Source organism: Schistocerca serialis, chromosome 9, assembly GCF_023864345.2.
Source record: "Schistocerca serialis cubense isolate TAMUIC-IGC-003099 chromosome 9, iqSchSeri2.2, whole genome shotgun sequence".
Classification (NCBI taxonomy): Eukaryota; Metazoa; Arthropoda; class Insecta; order Orthoptera; family Acrididae; genus Schistocerca; species Schistocerca serialis.
The window spans coordinates 260401033-260424416 of NC_064646.1; the positions used below are offsets into that span (position 1 = coordinate 260401033).

General features: G+C 40.3%; 2 protein-coding genes across 5 annotated transcripts in view; one reads left to right on the forward strand and one right to left on the reverse strand.

Moving 5' to 3' along the window:
• Window positions 1–12317, reverse strand: part of LOC126419245 (bifunctional 3'-phosphoadenosine 5'-phosphosulfate synthase) — a 345016-nt gene extending 332699 nt beyond the window's left edge. For 2 of the 4 annotated variants that reach the window (XM_050086390.1, XM_050086389.1), the window contains exon 1: window positions 12085–12317. In XM_050086390.1, the coding sequence (XP_049942347.1) occupies window positions 12085–12123 (39 nt within the window). In that variant the 5' untranslated portion in view covers window positions 12124–12317. The remainder of the gene's footprint in view (window positions 1–12084) is intronic. The other 2 variants (XM_050086395.1, XM_050086392.1) reach the window with 1 other exon arrangement.
• Window positions 12318–12362: 45 nt separating this feature from the next.
• The window catches only part of LOC126419246 (isovaleryl-CoA dehydrogenase, mitochondrial), a 68870-nt gene continuing 57848 nt past the window's right edge, over window positions 12363–23384 (forward strand). The window contains exons 1-3 of the mRNA XM_050086398.1: window positions 12363–12619; window positions 21967–22056; window positions 22235–22456. Of these exons, the coding sequence (XP_049942355.1) occupies window positions 12491–12619; window positions 21967–22056; window positions 22235–22456 (441 nt within the window). The 5' untranslated portion in view covers window positions 12363–12490. The remainder of the gene's footprint in view (window positions 12620–21966; window positions 22057–22234; window positions 22457–23384) is intronic.

Here is a 23384-nt window from a genome sequence, read left to right on the forward strand (position 1 = left end):
GTTGTGAAGGCGTTGCCATTAGAGTAATGCTGCAGCATTGGAATGGCACGCAACATGCTGTAGCTGTGATGGCTATTTACAAGCAGGGTGATAGCGTGATGCAGCGCAAAGGGTAGTTCGACAGCATTATCAGTTAGGACATAATGGATATGCCCCATCTACTCATTCGATTACAACGCATGTAATTTTGAAGAAACTGATGCAGCCTTGAAAAAGTAGTCTCCAGGTGGCAATTGAATGGCTCTCACCCCAAGAGAACATTGCATCTGTCCATCACAGCTTCGTTCAACAACATGTATCTGCATTAGAGATTGGGAGACGAAGCGTACAAAGAATATTGCACGAATCAAAATTTCCACCCCTATAAGTTACACATTGTGCAGCATTCAAACTCAGGAGACCCTGTGTCGCGCAGGGACTTTAGCAGACGAATGTTGGCTTAAACCAACGAGGGCGCAAATTTCCTTAACAGCATACGAATGTCACACGAAGCGCGCTTTCTCCTTAATTGATATGTTAACAATCAGAATTTCCGTTACTGGGCGCAGGAAAATCCATATGAGTTGCACTAGCGTACATTACATAGTGCCAATGTTTGTGGTGTGTTGTATTATGTCATGGCGTCACTAGACCTATCTTTTTTGAAAGTGAAAATGGCATTGCAACAACAGTAACACGCGCCCGGTATGTTGATATGCCTGAAACATTCTTTACACTGAGACTGCACGATCTTAGCAACGAAGACCAGTAGGGCTCAGCCACGTCACATACTATTAGACAATCGACGGAAGTCGTTCGCCAGTTGTTTGGAAGGCGCGTCATTTCACGTAATGGTGGCATTTCACGGACTGCGAGATTCCCTGATCTTTAAGAGTATGCGACTTTTTCCTGTGGAGACCTCTTAGTCAATATGTACAGTACACGTCCTGCAACTATCTATTAACTGAAACAGAGGATTGAAGACATCACTGTCATTCCCCGAAAGAAGCCACAACGACCATTCCGGTATTTCCACAACAGCCTATTAGAACGTGAACGCCGAAAGGGAGCACATCTTTTAAAAGTAAAGAGACAGTTTATAATATTTTGTAACGAGAATATAAATAGCATACTGTGTACATCCATTTTCGCTAATAAAAATATTTTCCTATTTTCATTCGTACAAATTACGTTACATCAAAGTTATCAGTTTCCTCGTGCCATCCTTTACTGATTTGTGTGCATCCAGATACGACTGTGGCTCGACGTTGGACTGCGTAGGAATGTGAGGGTAGGCATACTCGTCGTCTAAGTCCCGGTCGACTTCATCTGACCATCACAAAGAAGGGTCACTGTTTGTTCGAGGGTGGTCTGAAAACTTCTCGGAATCACCACTAGAGGTTAGCGCTAGCGCAACGAGTTGTTCACGTGATATTCATTGCAGTGTTGCCTGTAAACAGGTGTCACGTCAGTGCTCTGGGAAGAGATCTGTGGCGGTGACTAGGTTCTGTTGATGTTCCCGCGTAATGATTTGCGAAGATGGAAAAAATCGAGATTCGAGCAGTGATTAAGTACTTTGTAAAAAAAAGATATGGAAGCAGAGGACATTCATGCTGATTTCCAGAATACACTGGGGGGGGGGGGGGGGGACTCCGCTCCTTCATATTCAGCTGTTGCCAAGTGGACAAATGAATTTAAATTTGGTCGGGAGAGCTTAGATGATGATCCGCGCAGTGGTCGGCCAAGACGTATCACTACTCCAGAAATCATTGAAAATGCGTGAAATTGTTCACGCTTGCCAGATGTCATCTGAAAGAGTATATCACACTTCAACTGAAGAATTAGAAACGAAAAAAATATCTGCAAGACGGGTGCCGCGACTCTTGACGCTGGATCAAAAACGCATGCGAATGGACATATCAGAAAAATGTTTGGCCCGTTTTAGGAGAAACGAACAAGATTTTTTGCGCCGGTTTGTGACCACAGATGAAACTTGGGTGCACTACTATGCCCTAGAGACAAAACAACAGTCAAAGCAGTGGAAACATGCTGATTCTCCGCCACCAAAGAAAGCAAAGAAATTTCTTCGGCGGGAAAGGTCATGGCATCAGTGTTCTGGGATGCGAAAGGGGATTCTGTTTGTAGATTATCTCCCCACTGCGCAAACAATTACTGGAGGAAAAAAAATGGTTCAAATGGCTCTGAGCACTATGGGACTTAACTTCTGAGGTCATCAGCCCCATAGAACTTAGAACTACTTAAACCTAACTAACATAAGGACATCACACACATCCATGCCCGAGGCAGGATTCGAACCTGCGACCGTAGCAGTCGCGCGGTTCCGGACTGAAGCGCCTAGAACCGCTCGGCCACCGCGGCCGGGTGATTACTGAAGAATACTATGCCAAACCCCTGGACAAACCGCAATAAAAGATACGCGAAAAAGGGCCAGGTTTAGCAAGGAAGAAAGTCATCTTCCATCGAAACAAGGGGCGCCCGCACACATGTGACGTCGCCATGGCAAAATGACATCAACTAAGGTATAAACTGTTGCCACACCGGCCTTATTCACCTGATAGGCTCCGTCAGACTTCCACCTCTTCCCAAAACTGAAAAATTTTCTTGGTGGACGACGATTCACTTCAAACGAAGAAGTGATAGCTGGAGTTGACAACTATTTTGCAGGCCTGGAGGAAACTCATTTCTGAGATGGGATAAGGCACTGGAACATCGTTGGACCAAGTGCATTAACGTACAAGGAGACTAAATTGAAAAATAAAAAAGGTTTCGGTGATATAAGTGCCTTTTTTTCTATTCCATCCCGAGAACTTTTCAAACCACGCTCGTATACCAAGCACATAGTAATCCCATCACAACTGTGCCTGCCTGAATAACGAACTCCCTGCAACATTCTGGAGACTAGCAGCAGCCGGCCTGAGGAATTACCATCCCATGTGTAGGCTGCCGTTAACACCACACCGGAAATGGCTGCATATGGAATGGTGCCGTGGCCGGGAGCACGGACTGCTGATACATGGTGTCACATCGTGTTTCGCGATGAACTGCTGTTCTGTACTAATCCGGATGACCATCGTAGATGAGTATGGCAATGGCCTGGAGAGAAGTCCCGATATCCCATCACACACATCCATGCCCGAGGCAGGATTCGAACCTGCGACCGTAGCGGTCACGCGGTTCCAGACTGTAGCGCCTGGAACCGCTCGGTCACTCTGGCCGGTGACAGTACGTCACGGACATCCAACGTCATCCTCTTACCTCTCATGCGACAGTATCGTGGCGCCACTTTCAACAGGACAATGTTCGTCCACAAATGGTACGTGTCCCTGTGAAACGTCTGCGTGATTTTGAGGTACTCCTGTGACCTGCAAGATCCGCAGATCCATCGCCAGCCAGGATATTAAGGACCAGTTACAACAGTTGTGAGTCAGCTTGCCCCATGAGAGGGTAGAACAGCTTTATGACACCTTCTGCAACCGAACCACTGCGTGCATCCAGCCAATAGGAGGTGGAACATCAAACTGATGTGGTGGCTCATAGTACAAGATCTTTGTAAATTTGACTCGATTTTGTAACACTGCAATAACATGACATACCCTTTCAACCCACAGAGTTTCGTTTCGTTTCCTCCTCCCCATCTGGGCGTTTCACTTTTTTTTGTCTGGCGGTATATTTTACTGTAAATCAGACCAAAAAATAATGCCTGCACCCAAGTATGAACTCTGACAGCAATTGTTCTTGAGATACTTGTGCATTGAATGTATCTTTATTAGTTGAATTACAGTAGATTATTTTTACTATTCTGTTTCCGCTGTGTTGTGTATATGAATGTACTGACACACATTGTTTACTTTTTTCGTATAAATGTAGTTGATGCATAACTGCTGGTAAACCTTTCGGGATGTGGTGGTGGTGCAAGAAACTCTTCTGTTCCTGACGTCTCGTCCAGGACTGCGCTGGACATCCTCAGAGACGCTCCTCTGCTGAGGATGTCCAGCGCAATCCTGGATGAAACGTCAGGAACAGAAGAGTTTCTTGGACCACGACCTCACATCCCGAAAGGTTTACCGGCAGCTGTGTCACTTGGTCGTGAAAACCTTCATTCTAACTAATACATAGTTTTTAAAGATTTGTAACCTTCGTTATCTGTGCTATATTTTGATTATTTGTATTAATGAACTAAAGTAGCAAAAGCAAAAGGTAAGAGAAGTCAGTAAGATAATTGTCCAAGAAAGACAAGCGACCAGCTTCGAGTCTCGGTCTGGCATACAGCTTTATAATGTCATAAAGTGTCAAGATTGCTTGCACTCTGCCGCAGGGTGAAACATCCCGTTTCAGATGGATTTATCTAGATTTCACGCAAATGTAGAACCACAAGTGATCTTTATGCATTGTACAAACATTCCGGTAGCCCTATTTACGTATAGTTCGTTTTGAATTCCCGGAAACAATACTTAATGTGAACAAGCATTGATATCAACTTCACCTGTTTTATGTTAACAGTGAACAAACGATACGTTTCCTGAAAATAAATGAAAGTACGTGGAGCTTTGCAGTCAACCGCCGTGCAGGTCATACGCTGTATGCTGGTGAAATGTCTCGTCTAGTTAAGTGTCATTTCCACCTCCACCCGCGCAGTGAAAGGTAGAAATGAAACACTTATTACGCTTTGGTCATAGTGGCACCGATATCGGTGAATTCGTCGACGGCCAACATCGGCCGAAGACGGCCGATCTTTTCAGATCAGTTCGCCACTACGATCGCTGCCACACTGTTGCCGATCTCATCGCCCGAAAGTAGAGACTTCGGACGACAATCGGTGAAATTCAAATCAGTTTGTCTTCTTCGGTCAAATCGACCGATGTTCTCACATATGAGCTGTGAGAAACTGTTGTTAAAATCCAAGACAGAATGAGCCTGTGGCATCCTGAGTATAAAAATATCATAATCGGGATATCGTTCGGAATCCGTCTACTGAAATTGGAAGTTTATTGGCAACCAAAAATAGGTGTGAATTATAACCTCAAAAAATAATTTGTTCAAATGAAGAGGATGGCGTATCTTATGCTTAAAGTTACTGTAGCGGATCTTTTTTGTGTTGTGGTCGGTTAGCAACGTTTGGAACACGGCATTGTATGGTAGTGAAACATGGACTGTGGGAAAACCGGAACAGAAGAGAATTGAAGCATTTGAAATGTGGTGCTACTGCCGAAGGAATGAAGAGGTTCTGCGCAGAATCGGGAAGGAAAGGAATATGTGGAAAACACTGACGAGGTGAAGGGACAGAATGATAGGACATCTGTCAAGGCATCAGGGAATGGCTTTCTTGGTACTACAGGGAGCTGCAGAGGGCAAAAACTGTAGAGGAAGGCAGAGATTGGAATACATCCAGCAAAGAATTGAAGACTTAGGTTGTAGGTGCTACTTTCAGATGAAGAGTCTGGCACAGGAGAGGAATTTGTGACGGGCTGCATCAAACCAGTCAGAAGATTGATGACTTCGTCACAATTTTCACCGCTTTACGTGTTCGCAGTACATTATCCTAAGCTTTTTTTATCTTTCACACGATGCCAAATGGTAATCATTGAAGGTCAATTACCCTATGCCTGCACAACTTCAAATAAATTCAGCAAAACATACGGTAGTGTTTGTAATCTTGCTTTTTAGTATCATTCGAGTATGTAAGGCCGAAGATTCAGAGTGCGTGAAACACTTTTGGATAACGAAAGCTAATTTCGAGAACTTGTAGAGGCGTGATTAAAGCGCAGTTAAGAAAGCCACATAAAGATGTAATTACGGTTCAAGTGAAGACGTGCCACTCCGGTATTTGACGTCTGGTGATTGCATCTTTCCAATGTTGTTGTTGTTGTTGTGGTCTTCAGTCCTGAGACTGGTTTGATGCAGCTCTCCATGCTACTCTATCCTGTGCAAGCTGCTTCATCTCCCAGTACCTACTGCAGCCTACATCCTTCTGAATCTGCTTAGTGTATTCATCTCTTGGTCTCCCTCTACGATTTTTACCCTCCACGCTGCCCTCCAATACTAAACTTGGGATCCCTCGATGTCTCAGAACATGTCCTACCAACAGATCCCTTCTTCTAGTCAAGTTGTGCCACAAACTTCTCTTCTCCCCATTTCTATTCAATACCTCCTCATTAGTTATGTGATCTACCCATCTAATCTTCAGCATTCTTCTGTAGCACCACATTCCGAAAGCTTCTATTCTCTTCTTGCCTAAACTATTTATCGTCCATGTTTCACTTCCATACATACTTTCAGAAACGACTTCTTGACATTTAAATCTATACTCGATGTTAACAAATTTTTATTCTTCAGAAACGCTTTCCTTGCCATTGCCAGTCTACATTTTATATCCTCTCTACTTCGACCATCATCAGTTATTTTACTGCCTAAATAGCAAAACTCCTTTACTACTTTAAGTGTCTCATTTCCTAATCTAATTCTCTCAGCATCACCCGACTTAATTCGACTACATTCCATTATCCTCGTTTTGTTTTTGTTGATGTTCATCTTATACCCTCCTTTCAAGACACTGTCCATTCCATTCAACTGCTCTTCCAAGTCCTTTGCTGTCTCTGACAGAATTACAATGTCATCGGCGAACCTCAGAGTTTTTATTTATTCTCCATGGATTTTAATACCTACTCAGAATTTTTCTTTTGTTTCCTTTACTGTTTGCTCAATATTCAAGCCTATACCACGCTCTGTTTGATACGTTGGATGCTATTTACTATACCCTAAAGACTAATTCAAAAGCTAATATCTTCACTCTTGCACCCCAAATACTACGAAATGTTAAATTTATTCTGTACCGAATTTTGAAGCTATGCTATGTGCAATGTACTAAAAAGACACGGTGATAAGTTATAGATGATTTCCTTTATTAAAAGCTACACCCAGTCTGAAATAATACTGCCACCAGAAACCTTGTTACTTCCTTTCTCAAATCCAGAGCACGTGTTTAAAGAGCATTGAACTTTCCCATATTAGAATCTGATTATCTGAATATCCTGCCACCATTGCATTAATTTTCACCATTTTTAGAATAAGGTGAGCTGCTGTGAAACCACAAACCTATCTTTCGTTAGTTAAATAATTTTTCCTTGTATGTATTGTATTGTATGTTAACCAGGGAACTAGAAACGATGGAGAGGCTCCGTCCCCGCCGCAACCGCAGTGGTCCACAACCCCACGACGACTACCGCATCCACTTCACCCCTCCGCCGCCCAACACCGAATCCAGGGTTATTGTGTATTGTGCGGTTCGGTACCCCCCCCCCCCCCCCCCCTCCACGCCCCTCAGGGAATGTCTCACACCAGACGAGTGTAACTCCTGTGTTTGCGTGGTAGAGTAATGGTGATGTACACGGAGAACTTGTTTGCGCAGCAATTGCCGACATAGTGTAACTGAGGCGGAATAAGGGGAACTAGCCCGCATTCGCCGAGGGAGATGGAAAACCGCCTAAAAACTATACACAGACTGGCCGGCTCACAGGACCTCGACACATGTCCACCGGGCGGATTCGTGCTGGGGATCAGACGCTCCTTCACACTCCGGAAAGCCGTGCATTAGAGCGCTCGGCTAACCGGGCGGGCATTCTTTCTTTCTCTCACACAAATTTTATCTGTGTATCATATAATAGAAACAGCATCTACTTTCACGACGAAACTTAACCATTATGTGCTCATAACCTCATTGGAAAAACCTTTTATTATACAGCAGTCGCACATCCCACCACTGTTGCATAGTAAACCATACTCGGAACAACGTGTATGGGAGAGAACTTTTATGCGGTGTATCGTCAAAATTATATATTTTCTGCATGTGCACTTATAAATATGAAACAATCAAGAACAGCATTTTAGATTCAAAGGTTGCGCTCCTTCTCACGTCTATCAGTGATGGAAGAAGAATAACGTTATCACAAAGTTAAAGCATATTTTACTTCAGTAGTATGGCATTTTCCCCTTCATCTCATATTCATAAAACTTGTCGCGTAATTCCAATAACTGGTGACAGATGGATACGGCTTATTTAAACGCATGCGCTATCTTTTTAATAGAAAACGCTGCAGTGGAGCACTCGTCTCCATGGACAGAGACACTGTGGTACCCACTTCGTCCTTGGAGGTTAAAATCTAACCTATTTCATACATCGAATAGGTTCTAATCTAACCCAACCTCCTCGATCCCATCAAAAACCGACGAATGAGATCGGACGCACAGTGACTAAGCTGTCGGCCGATGTTATCGGGCAACCTTTGGCGACGGCGTCGGACGACCGTCGTCGGTGACACTGAATGTAGCCTTAAAGATCGAATCTTGGCTGCGTTTCTCTCACTGCCAACTTACCCAACTACCACAGGGAATTGATTCACTCCTTTAAATACCCCGAGCTAGCTTTAACTTGTTTTTATGCGTTCTTGGAGACCATCGTATTAATTATTCATTGCACCTAAACTCGTACGAATTTCTCTGTTAATGGTCACAACCAAATACTTAATTGAGCTCCGTAAAACTATATTGATTCGAGTGTCACCGTTAACTTACTCCAACCGTTATGTATATTACAATCCGACTACTGGGGAACACGATGTCTTTTTCACGTCTACACTAGAAACCTAGACACTATAAACTCAGATCTGAGGAAGCATTGGAAGCATTGGACCTTTATAAATGGCGTGCATTGACCCAAAAAGCGGACCCTACTTAAACAGGGCGGCGCTAAGAAGCAGTAGTTTTCCATTACCAACAAAAAATCTGATTTAGGTCGAAAAACAGATTTCAGAAGTTGGTCAATATTGTGATTGTCTAGCTTTTTTGGTTCCTTGAATGAAGTGGTGTAAAATTCCACTGCTACACTACTGAAAAATTATTGACTTTTGATCTGTTTCTCAGTAACAGTGAACTGAATACGTCTATATTAAAAGAGATGTATATGTCTTGTAAAATGGCGCCAAGCAATGGCCTGAAAGAAGTATTTATTATAACCAGAAATTTGTGAATATTACAATGCTGTGGATGAAGTATAATCACATTTTGTCAGAAATGATTTTAAAGTTTTGTCTCTAGAATACAATTCTTTGAAATGGTAGGTCGATATCTGTATGGTGTGAGAGTTAGCAATTGTCCTTAAATAATGAAAAGTGTGAGGTCATCCACATGAGTGTTAAAAGAAAATCTTTAAACTTCGGTTACAAAACAGATCAATCACATCTACAGGCTGTAAATTGAAATAAATATTGAAATTACAATAATGACCAATCTAAATTTGAAAGGACACACAGAAAATGTTGTGGGGAAGGTGGGCCAAAGACTGTGGTCTATTGCAGAACACTCAGAAGATGCAACAGATCTACAAAAGACACTGCCTACACTTATGCTTGTCTGCCCTCTTTTGGAGTACTGCTGTTCAGGGAGGGATCCTTGCCAGACAGAATTAATGGAGTACATCAGAAAAGTTCAAAGAAGAGTAGCACGTTTTGTATTACTGAGAAATAGGGGAGAGAGTGTCATGGAACCAAGACAGGATTTGGGGTGGACATAATTAAAACAAAGGTGTTTCTCATTGCAGCGGGATCTTCTTATGAAATTTCAATCACAAACTTTCTCCTTCGAATGCAAAAATATTTTGTTGACACCAACTGCATAGGGAGAAACGATCATCATAATAAAATAAAGGAAATCAGTACTCACATAAATATATAGGTGTTCATTTATTCCACATGTTGTCTGGGAGTGAAATAATAGAGGATTATTGTGAAGGTGGTTCTGCCAGGAACTTAAGTGTGGTTTCCACAGAGTACTGATGTAGATGCATACTATTCACGAAGTATAATATGACAAAAGAAAGAAACTGCACCTTGCTTCTAAATCATCCTCAAAAATCAGTAGGTACAAGGAAATCTATGGGTCCATTGAAGAGTTTATGAACTAGTGAACTTCGGTCTTTAACTCTACACACACACACACACACACACACACACACACACACACACACAGAGAGAGAGAGAGAGAGATTAATTAATTCTCTTTATTTATCCTAATCAATGATTCTCTTTTCTGCTGTCAAATGAATAAATATTAAATAAGCAACATCAAAATATTGTAGAGCCGTTTAACAAGTATCAGGTACTAACTATTTTGCTAGTTTGAGACACAGTGTCTTATGTGCTGCTCTGACTTTCACTCTGGAATTACCTGGATATCAGTTATTTTCTTTCTACTCTGGAATTACCTGGATATCAGTTATTTTCTTTCTACTACCCTAAAAAACTCGGATGCTAATTATTGAGCAATTTTGTCTACTATTTCATCATAACTAGTTATTTTCATTTATTTGATTGTTTATAAGTGAGACCTGCACACATCCGATATGCACACATTGGATTAGCCACAACTGGTAATAGACTAATGCACTTAAGAATAAACAACTTAGGTGGAAGAGAAATTGGTTTTGTCCTTTTTAGTACAAGAATATCATTTTAGAATGTTTCATTGAGACTCCAAGTATTGTTTGCCCACAAATAGCTTTTATGCAATAGTCAGCTGGATGTCGGTACCCTACACTACTTGCAGTCTTCTAAATCATTTTTCTTTTTATTATTTTTTGAAAATTTTCTATTTACTTTGATGTCAAAATTACTTACTTGTATTTGAGACTGTAACTATGGTTAGATGGAAAGCCTTACAATTGGATATATGCTATGTGCTGCTTCACATAGTCGTTTGAAGTGTACAGTGCTCATTATTCACATTGAAGGGTTAATTAAAGGAATAGTATCTTCAAAATGTGACCACATACATATTGCTCTTATTATCTGTGTCTCTACGATGTGTGTGCTGTCAGTGTCATGTTCCTGCAGCACAAAAATGCTTATGGCTTGTTTTTGTTTTCTCACATTTAAGATGAGAATTATTTACAGCAAATGTGTACTTGATGGCATCATTCACAGCACTTTTTCATCAGTGCTTTCCGATTGATATTTGTCATTTTCTGATAAGTTTCTTAAGTTATGTTAAGTATGACAATTCGAATACAGAAGCAACAGGATCTGGCCAGACTTCTTGACTATTTAATAAGATCTAGTTACAATCTGAAAATGTTCTGGATAGTGTCTGATGCATTTTCAGCACACCAGGTCGTCAACGTGGAGGATCCACAAATATCATTTCTGCGCTACTTATTGCCTCAACCACTAGTGAGTAGTAATGCAATAACGTCCACGAAGTTCAACATGACTCAGCATGGATAAAATAACATTAATGGAATGGGCCCTAGAACAATTTTCGAACTCTGATTCAGTCCTTATAAGGAACATGCTCTTTCTATGTCAACACTAGTGTGTATCTTTCGAATTCAAAGTATAAGCAAAATGCGATTTTTTGGTTTCTGTTTTAAGTAGATTTAGACACACGGTGTGAACGGCAACTGTAAAACAACGCTTCTTGTATTGCCATAATGATGAGCAGATATGAAATCTTTTCTGGAATTGTGTGGTTTACATAACTGCGTTCGATGCGTTGACAGGAAGCACCAATTTAAATGTCAAATATTCCCTGGAGAGTAAAGAAAAATTCAAAACTGAAAATGGGATTTGAGTGTAATATTATAGGAGGGGAGTACTATATGTTAAAGCCACGTCGGTTACCATATGGGAAAATGGAAACATAATGATATGCGATATATGTAGCACAGAAACTCGACACTAACGTCTTACATAACTTATGCGATGCTCCGAGCACCAGTATTAAATTTATAAGGTACAGTTTCCTTGTTTCTTTCTTTCTTTTTTTTTCGAACTACTGAATCGTCGACTACCGCATTATTTGTACATGCGATAATAATCTTATTCTGAAATGGAATTAAAACGACAGTTACGTTTCCGATAGTATTTAATTGCGGTGCTACGACAATGCGATTGTAGTTGTCTTAAAACACCGGTACTTATTTTCAGTTGACGTTTAGCCAGGTACGGAAGGTTTCTTATTTTGTTTTCGACAACGTCCCTGATATGGTCAGAGAACCTGACATGCAAAGAATATATTTATGGCATATATACTTACAGTCTTCTGTTTCTTGATAATTTCCTTCTCCTCGGGCATTCTGCTTTGCCTTGTCGTTTACAAGCTTTCACAACAGAAGTAAAACCTGCCGTCGAATTAACTGCTTAGAAGTTGTTTTCAGACAAAGATTTACCGTGGTTAAAAAACCGAATCGATGTTGTTTTACAGAAATTTTATTAAGAAAGAGACTAAAAAAATACTGGCAATACAGCGTGACAATATCCGCACCATAAACAATGTTACCGCACTTGTTTGCTTACGGAGACTGTCAATTGTTCTATAGTAATGCCATCTTGATAATGGTACCTGTTGAAAGATGACTTTCGACAGTTAGTTCTGTATTTTAGAGGTTGTGGGTAGTATTTGTGCGTAAACTAGCTGAGGTGTCAGTACATGTTCGCTTAGGATGGCAAAGTATTTTAAAGCGTTGCATCCACGTTTATTAAGAGGAAGTTTCAGGATACAGCAAAGATGTATGTCTAAATACTACCCTATTGACGAAAATGTTTACGGCCTTAATGCAGAACAGAGAGAGGTGTGTTTATTTGTTTCTTCGCCTCTAAAACGTGGTGTATGGTGTATGAAACATTCGTTTGCGCGTAAAACAGTACTCACTGCAATAAATTTAAGTCTACGTATCGTATAGGTCCTACAGCTGTGTAACATATTGTGAAAGGAAATGTCATTATCTGTTTACAAATGCTTGATACCGGTACTTGTATTGAATAAATCCATAACTAAATAGTTTTGTAAGTTCTGTATACTAACAACAAATTATGCTTAGTCGTAATCTAGCGGCACTGGTAATTTTAGGGGATTACTTGTATGTGTATTAGAAGCTAATTAAAAGACCAACTGCTTCGTCTTGTATCCTATCCATCTGCCGCTTTTATTTAAATACTTGAGCCATTATACAGATTACTATCACCTGTGAATATACTGACGCAGCCAAGAACTAACACAAATTGTAGAGAACACAGAATTTACGTTTTTGAGTCCAACCAGTCTGAAACTTGTAGATAGAGTAGCTACCATACTCTATTCGATTGCACAAAATTTACAATATAGAGCCAAAAAAATTGTAGGAAGAGTGGCTGCCATATTATATGCTATTGTTTTTTTAAATATGTAAGGGATTTTCAGTTTCCTGCCTGATATCCACTGGTAACTTTTAATAGACTTTTACGTTGTGGTACAAAACTCCATTCCATTCATAGACACAGCTCGTATTTTTGCTGCTATTAGTCCTGTTGTAGTTCTGCATACATACAGAAGCAGAAGAGATGGTAAACAAAAAATTCTTTTAACTATCATTGATTGGTTTTCTGTGAATGGCCTAGCCCTCAATTTGTATTCAGTTCTGCATATCTAGGGGTACTGCACCAATTATAAGTAGAACATGTGGCGAGGAAATAATAAATAGGGTGAAAACTTCAAAATTCATAGATGCCCATATTGATGAGAATTTAAATTGGGTAAAGCACATTTTGGATTTCATAAAATAACTTAGTTTACCCACATTTGCACTTTGAATCATTGCAAATCTTGAGGGGAGAGAAATCAGTAAGTTGGTATATCTTGCATATTTTGATTGAGTAATGTCATATGGAATGTTGTTCTGGGGCAAATCATCTTTAAAAAAGTAAGTATTTATTGCCAAAAATGTTCTGTAAGAATAACATGTGATGTTCACTCAGAATCATCGTATGGACATTTGCACAAAAAGGGGCGCACAATAATGCAGCAGAATTTTTTTATTACTTACCTAGTGATATAAAATGTCTGACAGACAGTGAAATAACATATGAAAAAAAGTCTGAGAAAGTTTCTACTTAACAGCTCCTTCTATTCTGTAGAAAAGGTGGTGGGTAGGAATTACTAACTACCAGCTGTAAAATGACTCGTTCCACATCATTGTTGTGTATCACAACAAATTATGCATTGAACATGGAACTAACTAAGTAGGCCTAACTGTGAATTGCCGAGTCCATCTTAAGCACAAATACCATTGAGTAATGTATGTAAGTCTGTAAAGAGGCCTCAGCAAAATGTTTAGTTATCTTTACCAAATAATCTTTTTGCATTTTTCTGTAGAGTGAATACTTATTGCACATTAGCTGCTTTCCCCCAGAATATTATGCTATAGGACAGTATTAAGTGTAAGTATGCTAGCAATCGTGTCTTCTCTTGTTTACTTTACGACAACTTCTGGGATATGTAACACTTCAGTTCAAACATCCATGCTGAGAGGCCTTGGTTGAGATGTGAAAATATTGCCTGATATTTCGTCTCAGGCTGCAGAAGACATCTTCAGAAGTCAAATGGCAAGTGCGTCAGGGGCTCCTGAATTTTTGACACTGGATTCTCGATTATCTCTGACTGTCACCATCAGTCTCGATTAAAAGTAATTGATTGTTGTTCTGTTGATGCAAAGGTGCCATCCATGTTTTATCCAACTTAACATCATCTTCTCTCCTATTAAAAGTATAATGGTGCTTTTAAATTACTGTGTCCTTTCTATATATGTGCTCATGACAATGTTTTGTCTTTACTAAAATGCTAGTCTCACTGAATAATATTTTGTTGTTTCCATCTCTGAAAACATTTCGCTGTGTGGCTGATTTGTCAGTTAGACCCCAGACAGTAGTTCCTGTTCGTGTTTTGCAGATGGTGTTGACATGTCTTTTTGTGCTTCCAAAGTGTATTTGCCCGCAACTACACAGAATTTTATATATCCCAGGCAACATTAGTGAATGCTGTACATCTTTTGCTGTTCTTGAGCATTCTTATTTTGTTGGTGAGTAAGATCATTTCAACTCCATGTTTGGCCAATACTTTCTCAACACAATTTGTAATCTTGTTAATAGAAGAGAGAAGAACTTTCCTTGTTGGTAGCTGTTGTTCCTCACTAGTCCTTGCATTTTTTCTTCTGTGACAAAGTGTTTAATCCACCTCCCTACAGGAGTAACTGTTTCTCTGGAAAACCAACTATAAGTGATTCAGCTCATTATGTAAATAAACTGGCTGCAAATTTTTGTTGGTCCTGTCCATGAAGATTTTAATTACACCTCTTTTTTTTCCTTGGGTGATGGATGGTTTTCTCATGGAGGTGTCTATCAGTGTGTGTCATTTTCATATACACTTCCTGGCCAAATTTGCCCTATTGTGAATGCAATAGGCTCACCTTACCATGTCAGCTATCTCACCTTATTGAAGCAACTCTTATGTTGGTAAATCTGTCAGTTGTATTAAAAACTCTTATGTGTTTTGTGGAGGAGACATAAACATGGCTCTGAGTGATATTCTAGGCAGCGTTGATATTATGTCCAGCTTTTTGTGATTTCCCCAAAATTTTAAAGTGAATGTTAGTATGGTTCCTCTGAAAAGCTCCAACTTAGACAACCACCACCACCACCACCACCACCACCACCACCACCGCAGAGATATCAACAACAACAACAACTACTACTACTACTACTACTACTACTACTACTACTACAACATTAAAATTGACACACATCCTTGACACAGAAGAAAGTATCTGAGCAAATCATGCTAAAGAAATCTCTATATACTAGTCTAATATTTAAGCTTATTGCCATCAGCGCTCCTGCTAGGAATGGTATGATCATGCAGAATTTCTTCTTACGGCACTGTTAGAGCATGATCTGACTATAATTACTACTCAAGTAAACAGCAACACTGAGCTAAATCCGAGATCTCTGTCTGAAATCGTCTCTTTGGGGAATCTAGTTACTGCTTTGAGTTACTTTGCAGCTGCTGTGTAATACAGTCCAAACTAGTCATTAGGAGAAATGTAACTAGAATTATTACATTTTAGCAACTGTTTTATCATTGCTTTTTTTGCAAAATTAAAACTTACACATACATCAATTTCAGATCGGCTACTTCAGCCTCAAAAGTAAAAAAAAAATCATCACGAGGATCAATTTATTAACTTACTCCTTCCATTATAACCAAGACTGAGTATAAATGTGTTTTTTATATAAGTTAAAATTAAAGCATCCTTAGTCACATAAAAACATTTATTACAATGGTGACCAGATTCAGTCTATTTGTAGACCATTTTCAGACTCTTCTCCAGTGGCGGCAACTGGAGATGATGAAGGGAGCAGGTAAACAAGCAATTGGCGTTTGTTGCTAGACAGTTGGTACCTGCTCCGTTCCACGACTGGAGAAGGGTCTGAAGACGGTCTACAAATGGACCGAAACTGGTTACAGTTGTAATAAATTTTTTTATGGGATCGAGACTCTTTTAACTTGTAACTGTATAAAAAATTTTGCACTGAAATCACAGTTCTTCCGGTGGTGATTGCAACAATTATTAACATAGGGATCTGCCTTACAAAATAGTGCTCCATACTCCATCATCATTCTTGAAGTAATCAGTGGGAATGAAGCTAAGAGTTATTTTCCTAGAACAATCATTTACACAATTAACAATAAAATATAGTTAAAAATACTAGTCACTAGCTTTAATAGTCACTAACAGTTGGTTTAAATTTTATCTAAAAAATTAATAAATAGATTTGTAACAAATCCCAAATAAATATTAATTGTTAATAATATGGTTATAATAGAGGGAAACATTCCACGTAGGAAAAATATATCTTAAGAGGGAAACATTCCACGTAGGAAAAATTGTTAATAAAATACATACAAGGTCCAAAATATATTAATACACACTGAGGTGACAAAAGTCGTGGGATGGTTCCTAATATTGTACCCGACCTCATTTTTTCCGGCATAGTGCAGCAACTAGACACATGGCAAGGACACAAGAAGTTGTTGAAAGTCTCCTATAGAAATATTCAGCCATGCTTCCTCTATAGTCATCCATAACTGCGCAACTGTTGCTAGTGCAGGATGTTGCATACAAACTTACCTTTTGATTATGTCCCATAAAAGTTTGCTTGGATTCATGTTGGGCAATGTGGGTGGCCAAATCATTCACTCTAATTGTCAAGAATATTCTTCAAACCAATCATGAATGACTGTGGCTTGGTGACGTGGTTATTATCATGGGAACAAGAAGTCTATGAATGGCTGTAAATGATCTCCAAATAGCCAAACGTAACCGTTTCCAGTCAATGGTCAGTTCAGTTGGACCTGAGGACTCGGTCCATTCCATGTAACCACAGCCCACACCATTATGGAGCCATCATCAGCTTACATAGTGCCTTCTTGACAACTTGGAACCGTAGGTCACTGGAGTGTGTGACACGCTCAAACCCAACCATCAGCTCTTACCAAGTGAAGTCACGAATAATTTGAACAGGCCCTGGTTTTCTAGTCATCTAGGGTCCAACCGATATGCCCACAAGCCCAGGAAAGGCACTGCAAGTAATGTCATATTGTTAGCATAGCCACTTGTATTGGTCCTCTGCTGCCATAGCCCATTAACGCCACACCACATTTTGCTGCAATATCCTAGCTGATATGTTTATCATACGTTCCACATTGATTTCTGCAGTTATTTCATGCAGTGTTGCTTGTCTGTTACCTCTGACATCTCCAGACAAATGCCACTGGTCTTGGTTGTTAAGTGAAGATAGTCGGCCACTGTGTTGACCATGATAGAGGTAAGCCTGAGATTTGGTATTTTTGGCACAGTCTTGACACTGTGGATCTCAGAATATTGAATACCCTAATGATTTCTGAAATGGAATGTCCCATGTGTCTTGCTTCTACTACCATTTCATGTTCAAAGTCTGTTAATTCCCGTCATGTGACCATAATCACATTGGAAACCTTTTCACATGAATCACCTGAGTAGAAATGACAGCTCTGCCAGTGCTCCGCCCTATTATGCCTCATGTACGTGATACTACTGCAATATGCATAGGTACAGGTCGCTATCCCTTGACTTTCGTCATCTCAGTATATTCCTTCCATGCAAGAACATATTATTGCCCAAATTGTTCTTAAATGTCAGCAGAGTTCTGCCACATGTGCGCACCATCACCCGTCCGTGTCTGCTCCGCTTACATACTTTTGTTACCATGTCAAGTGCCCGCAACACCACCACGCGGCATTCAGTGTTGTGTTGGGCAGTGGTCATGTTGTTTTGGCTTATCAGTGTGTATTCTTAAGATGGTGTTATTGAGGAACTTTGAAATTTTTTTTTGATATCATTATCCGTTGCTGAGACCCAGAGGTTCAAATTTACCTTATGTACACATGAGGCTTAAATGTAGTTTTAACTGATGTAGAGAACACATGGCAAAGGTTCTGGGGTCATCGCAAGGGTTCTGAGGTCACTGTACTGTTCTTAGTCGCCATTTTTCCACCAGTAAAACTTTTGACACACTATCTCTCTATAGTTGGCACTTCACACCTATATAGAATGTCTTGACTTGGAAATCATTATATGGTGCCACCTGATGGCGTAAGGACCTTGCAGAAAATTATTTTGTCTTATGAAATTCTTTGTACTTACAAATTAAACACCTCATTTTGTGGTATACTGTAGGCAGAGGCGATTCTAGAAGTCAGTCAAGGGGGGTGGGCTAATGGGGGGGGGGGGGGGGGGAATTGGAATATCGTTTAACAAAAGGAGAGTCCTCCACTGACAAATTGGTAAAATTTGGAGTTACTTCAAGTAGTTTTTGGTAACTGTCTAGGAGTTCAGGGTAAGAAAAAAAAAGAAGAAGAAAGAAAAAATAAAAATTACATAAACCATAAAAAAGGTGAAATTACAATAAATAAATTTTCATTAATTTTCTGGATACAGAAGATGATGTGACTTGCCAAACGAAAGTGCTGGCATGTTGATAGACACACAAACATACACATAAAATTCAAGCTTTCGCAACCAACGGTTACTTCATCAGGAAAGAGGGAAGGAGAGGGAAAGACGAAAGGATGTGGGTTTTAAGGGAGAGGGTAAGGAGTCATTCCAATCCCGGGAGCGGAAAGACTTACCTTAGGGGGAAAAAAGGACAGGTATACACTCGCGCGTTCACACACACACACACACACACAAGCAGACATTTGTAAAGGCAAAGAGTTTGGGCAGAGATGTCAGTCAAGGCGGAAGTACAGAGGCAAAGATGTTGTTGAATGACAGGTGAGGTATGAGCACCGGCAACTTGAAATTAGCGGAGGTTGAGGCCTGGTGGGTAACGAGAACAGAGGATATACTGAAGGGCAAGTTCCCATCTCTGGAGTTCTGACAGGTGGGTGTTAGTGGGAAGTATCCAGATAACCCGGACGGTGTAACACTGTGCCAAGATGTGCTGGCCGTGCACCAAGGCATGTGTAGCCACAGGGTCATCCTCGTTACCAACAAACACTGTCTGCCTGTGTCCATTCATGCAAATGGACAGTTTGTTGCTGGTCATTCCCACATAGAAAGCTTCACAGTGTAGGCAGGTCAGTTGGTAAATCACGTGGGTGCTTTTACCCATGGCTCTGCCTTTGATCGTGTACACCTTCCGGGTTGCAGGACTGGAGTAGGTGGTGGTGGGAGGGTGCATGGGACAGGTTTTACCCCGGGGGCGGTTACAAGAGTAGGAGCCAGATGGTAGGGAAGGTGGTTTGGGGATTTCATAGGGACGAACCAAGAGGTTACGAAGGTTAGGTGGACGGCGGAAAGACACTCTTGGTGGAGTGGGGAGGATTTCATGAAGGATGGATCTCATTTCAGGGCAGGATTTGAGGAAGTTGTATCCCTGCTGGAGAGTCACATTCAGAGTCTGATCCAGTCCCGGAAAGTATCCTGTCACAAGTGGGGCACTTTTGTGGTTCTTCTGTGGGAGGTTCTGGGTTTGAGGGGATGAGGAAGTGGCTCTGGTTATTTGCTTCTGTACCAGGTCGGGAGGGTAGTTGCGGGATGCGAAAGCTGTTTTCAGGTTGTTGGTGTAATGGTTCGGGGATTCAGTACTGGAGCAGATTCATTTGCCACGAACAGCTAAGCTATAGGGAAGGGACCGTTTTATATGGAATGGGTGGCAGCTGTCATAATGGAGGTACTGTTGCTTGTTGATGGGTAGTATGATACTCTAATGTGAGGAGGGTGGGGGTGGGGGGGAGCGAGCTATAGGCCCCCCCCCCCCCCCCCCCCTTGCCATGGCCCCTGACTGTAAGTGTAGCCTAAAAATGTTGTGCATTTTTAAGTAAAGGTGACTTGTGTTGGACGTGAGATGATTTTGTGTTAACCATATATTATGCGTACTTATTTGTTGTTTTTATGTGCCAGTGTGTGTAAGTCTGTTGAAATACATAAATAAATTTTTATTCTTTATTGACTTGCAGAATTTGTTTTATATGAGCTGCACACCCTTCTGTAACGGGAAATAAAGGGAACAGGATGAAAAAAAATTTCCTGTTTAAGCACAAAAAAAGGTGAATATGCTCGTCTTTCAAAGGGTGTGACGGAAAAGATGACCAGACTCGATGCTTTTGAATATTAAGTCAGTGTGTTAACAGTTGAACTGACTTTCAATTGGTCCGTATTGTACAATGTCCTTCTGACCATACACAATTTGCACCAGATAATTTTTACATTTCAGGCAGACCAGTGGTGTGGAACGATACAGAATGCTGCAGGGAGTCCATTACTTGTTCTCGGATGACAGGTGCAGATATGTCTAGGTGTTATAATGTGCTTGGTACACAATATGCCAATTTTGCCTTGTGGTGGTCGTGTATGGTCGTCTGGAACTTTTATGTTGCTTGTGTCTTCCCTCACGTTCCCATGCAGTCCAAGTCTGGTCACTGTCATATTCCAATGCCCCACAAAACTGGATATTGGATGATTTAATGAACTCACCAAATCCAGACCCATAATGAGGCCCCTTTCCTGCTCTGTCAGGTGCTGATAATGCTGTCTCACGTGAGTATGTATCATCTCCATGACCTTCAGTGATAATTCAGTATCTGAAGCAGTTCACGTAAATTACGTACCTTATGGGGTCTGATAACAACACTAATGCACTCTGGTGTCCATGTTTACCTGGCACAGAGTTGTAACTCTAATCATTTACATATCTGCCAATGGTGTGCATCTGTACAAAGTTACATTAACATCCATCCAGGTCTTTCTGTGCTTCACTTTTCTTGTAAGGCAATGTATATATGCCTTTAATGTTTCCAGGATTTAATGTTATTTCCTAAATAAGTGGATTACTTTGTTTTGTGTATTGATATTTTGTTCATTAATTTAGTCTTCTATAACCAAAAATTAACAAGCCCCTAACCCACACAGATAGTCATATGCGTTAAAGTGCTCACTTCTGGGACATGAGGAGACATGCTGGCCCCAGATCCGATCTGCCTCATGGAATAACAATGGGAAGTAAGAGTGCCGGCCAGCCAGGATGTGGATTTTAGATGGTTTTCCACGTCCATCAAAGTAAGTACTAGACTGGTCCCCACATCCCACCTCGGTTACGTGATGTGCAAACACTTTGAAAAAGTTGTAACATTTGACCATGCAGAACACTAAATGCAGACAGAAGCTGTACACAAATTCTTCCTTGGAGAAGACCTTGCAGTATCTTTAAAATATCTTTGGGAGTGATAATCCCATAATAGCTTACATAAGATATGGTAAGTACCATAGCAGTCCCGACGCGACATTGTCTTGATATAGGGTTCCGGAAAGGAAGGAAAGATTAACGAATCTCATATCAGCTGTCAGATAAGTGATGATGGAGTAAAATTATAGACGTGTAAAACTTACAAATCTCTGTTATTTGTAGCTGTTTATCAAGAATATTTTATCACCAAATGATGTGCAAAAAATTTCATCATCAGTTTAGGTTATTTTCTGCCTTCTGTGATGATTAAAATATTTTTTGTGTTAAGAGTTTTTATTATTCTGTTAGTATCTAAAATTAGTCTTTGATTTTACCCTAGCTTCGCCAGACTGTCTTTAATTTTGTCCAGAAGGAACTTGCACCGAAGGCTGCAGAAATTGACAAGAAAAATGAATTTTCTGAAATGAGGGTAAGAAACAATCATATTTTTTTCAGTAGTATGTTATATCAATTTTTGTTGTCCTATTTGTTTATGTGATAATGTTTGTAACCTTAGAGCAGACAGCTGCTTATTTTGCTAGTGTTGAATAAGGACCATTTTGCTTTTGTGTTTTCACTACAAGAAAATAAAAAAAATTGTTGTACAGGAATTTTGGAAGAAGCTTGGTGACCTTGGAATGCTGGGTATGACAGTCCCTACAGAATTTGGAGGATCTGACCTGGGATACTTAAATCATGTTGTAGTTATGGAAGAAATATCACGTGGGAGTGCAGCAGTTGCTCTTAGTTATGGGGCACATTCGAATCTTTGTGTTAACCAAATCAACAAAAATGGTACACAAGAACAGAAAGCAAAATATCTTCCTAAGGTAATTATATTTTGCATCTAGGATGGTTTTGTGTTATAAACTGATCACATTTTGACAAGCTTGTAATGACAATCCAAATTGTTAGATATCCACATCTTTTGCTCACCAACATTAACTGATACTATAAGTTTTTTAAAAGAAGTCTTATTTATGTTACTTGTATTTATGACAGAAAATTTAGAGAACTGTTGAGTGGCCCGTTTTTTCATGAGATATGTTCAAAATATTTTTTAGGTTTGAATGCATCAACAGTTAGCCATAGAAAGTCAAAATACATGAAAGCTTTTAAGATCCTTTAATGTAGAAAAAGTGAAGAAAGGGTATAATAAAAATGGGATTTTTATAGTATTAGATAGCTAGGTCTTCCTAGGTCCCAAGCCAGTTAAGATGAAATAGAAATTGAAAACATAATGATAAATTTTGCTTTTTTATCAGTGGATGTAGAATATACAGCAGTTTGGATAAAGATGTTTGTTAGATGGAGACAGGTGACATGAAATCCAGAAGAAGTGAATTTGTTCTGGTGCCCCACGGGATTGGGTCCCTGCCTGAACTCGGCCATCCTATCACTCCGGCCTTCTGAAGTTTAGGATGCCCACCCCCTCAATGTGGACATGCCACAAGGAACTACCCCAGTGGAGGAATAGGGAAGGGGATCCTACCTCCACGGAGCTGGGTTAATAATTGTGTATGGTGCCACAATCAAAGGCCAGGTACACGAGGAAACAGCAAATAATGGAGTAATTGAGAGAAGTTGGAAAGCAGAATTAGGACGAATTACATGGGAAGAAATGGAAATAGCTGTGAAGAAGATGAATGTGGGGCAAAGCCCCAGGACCTGATGATGAAGTGTCAGTGGACATGATAAGAGCAGCAGGTCCAGTGGGAATGCAATGACTGTATAGAGTACTATCAAGCGTGTGGAGAA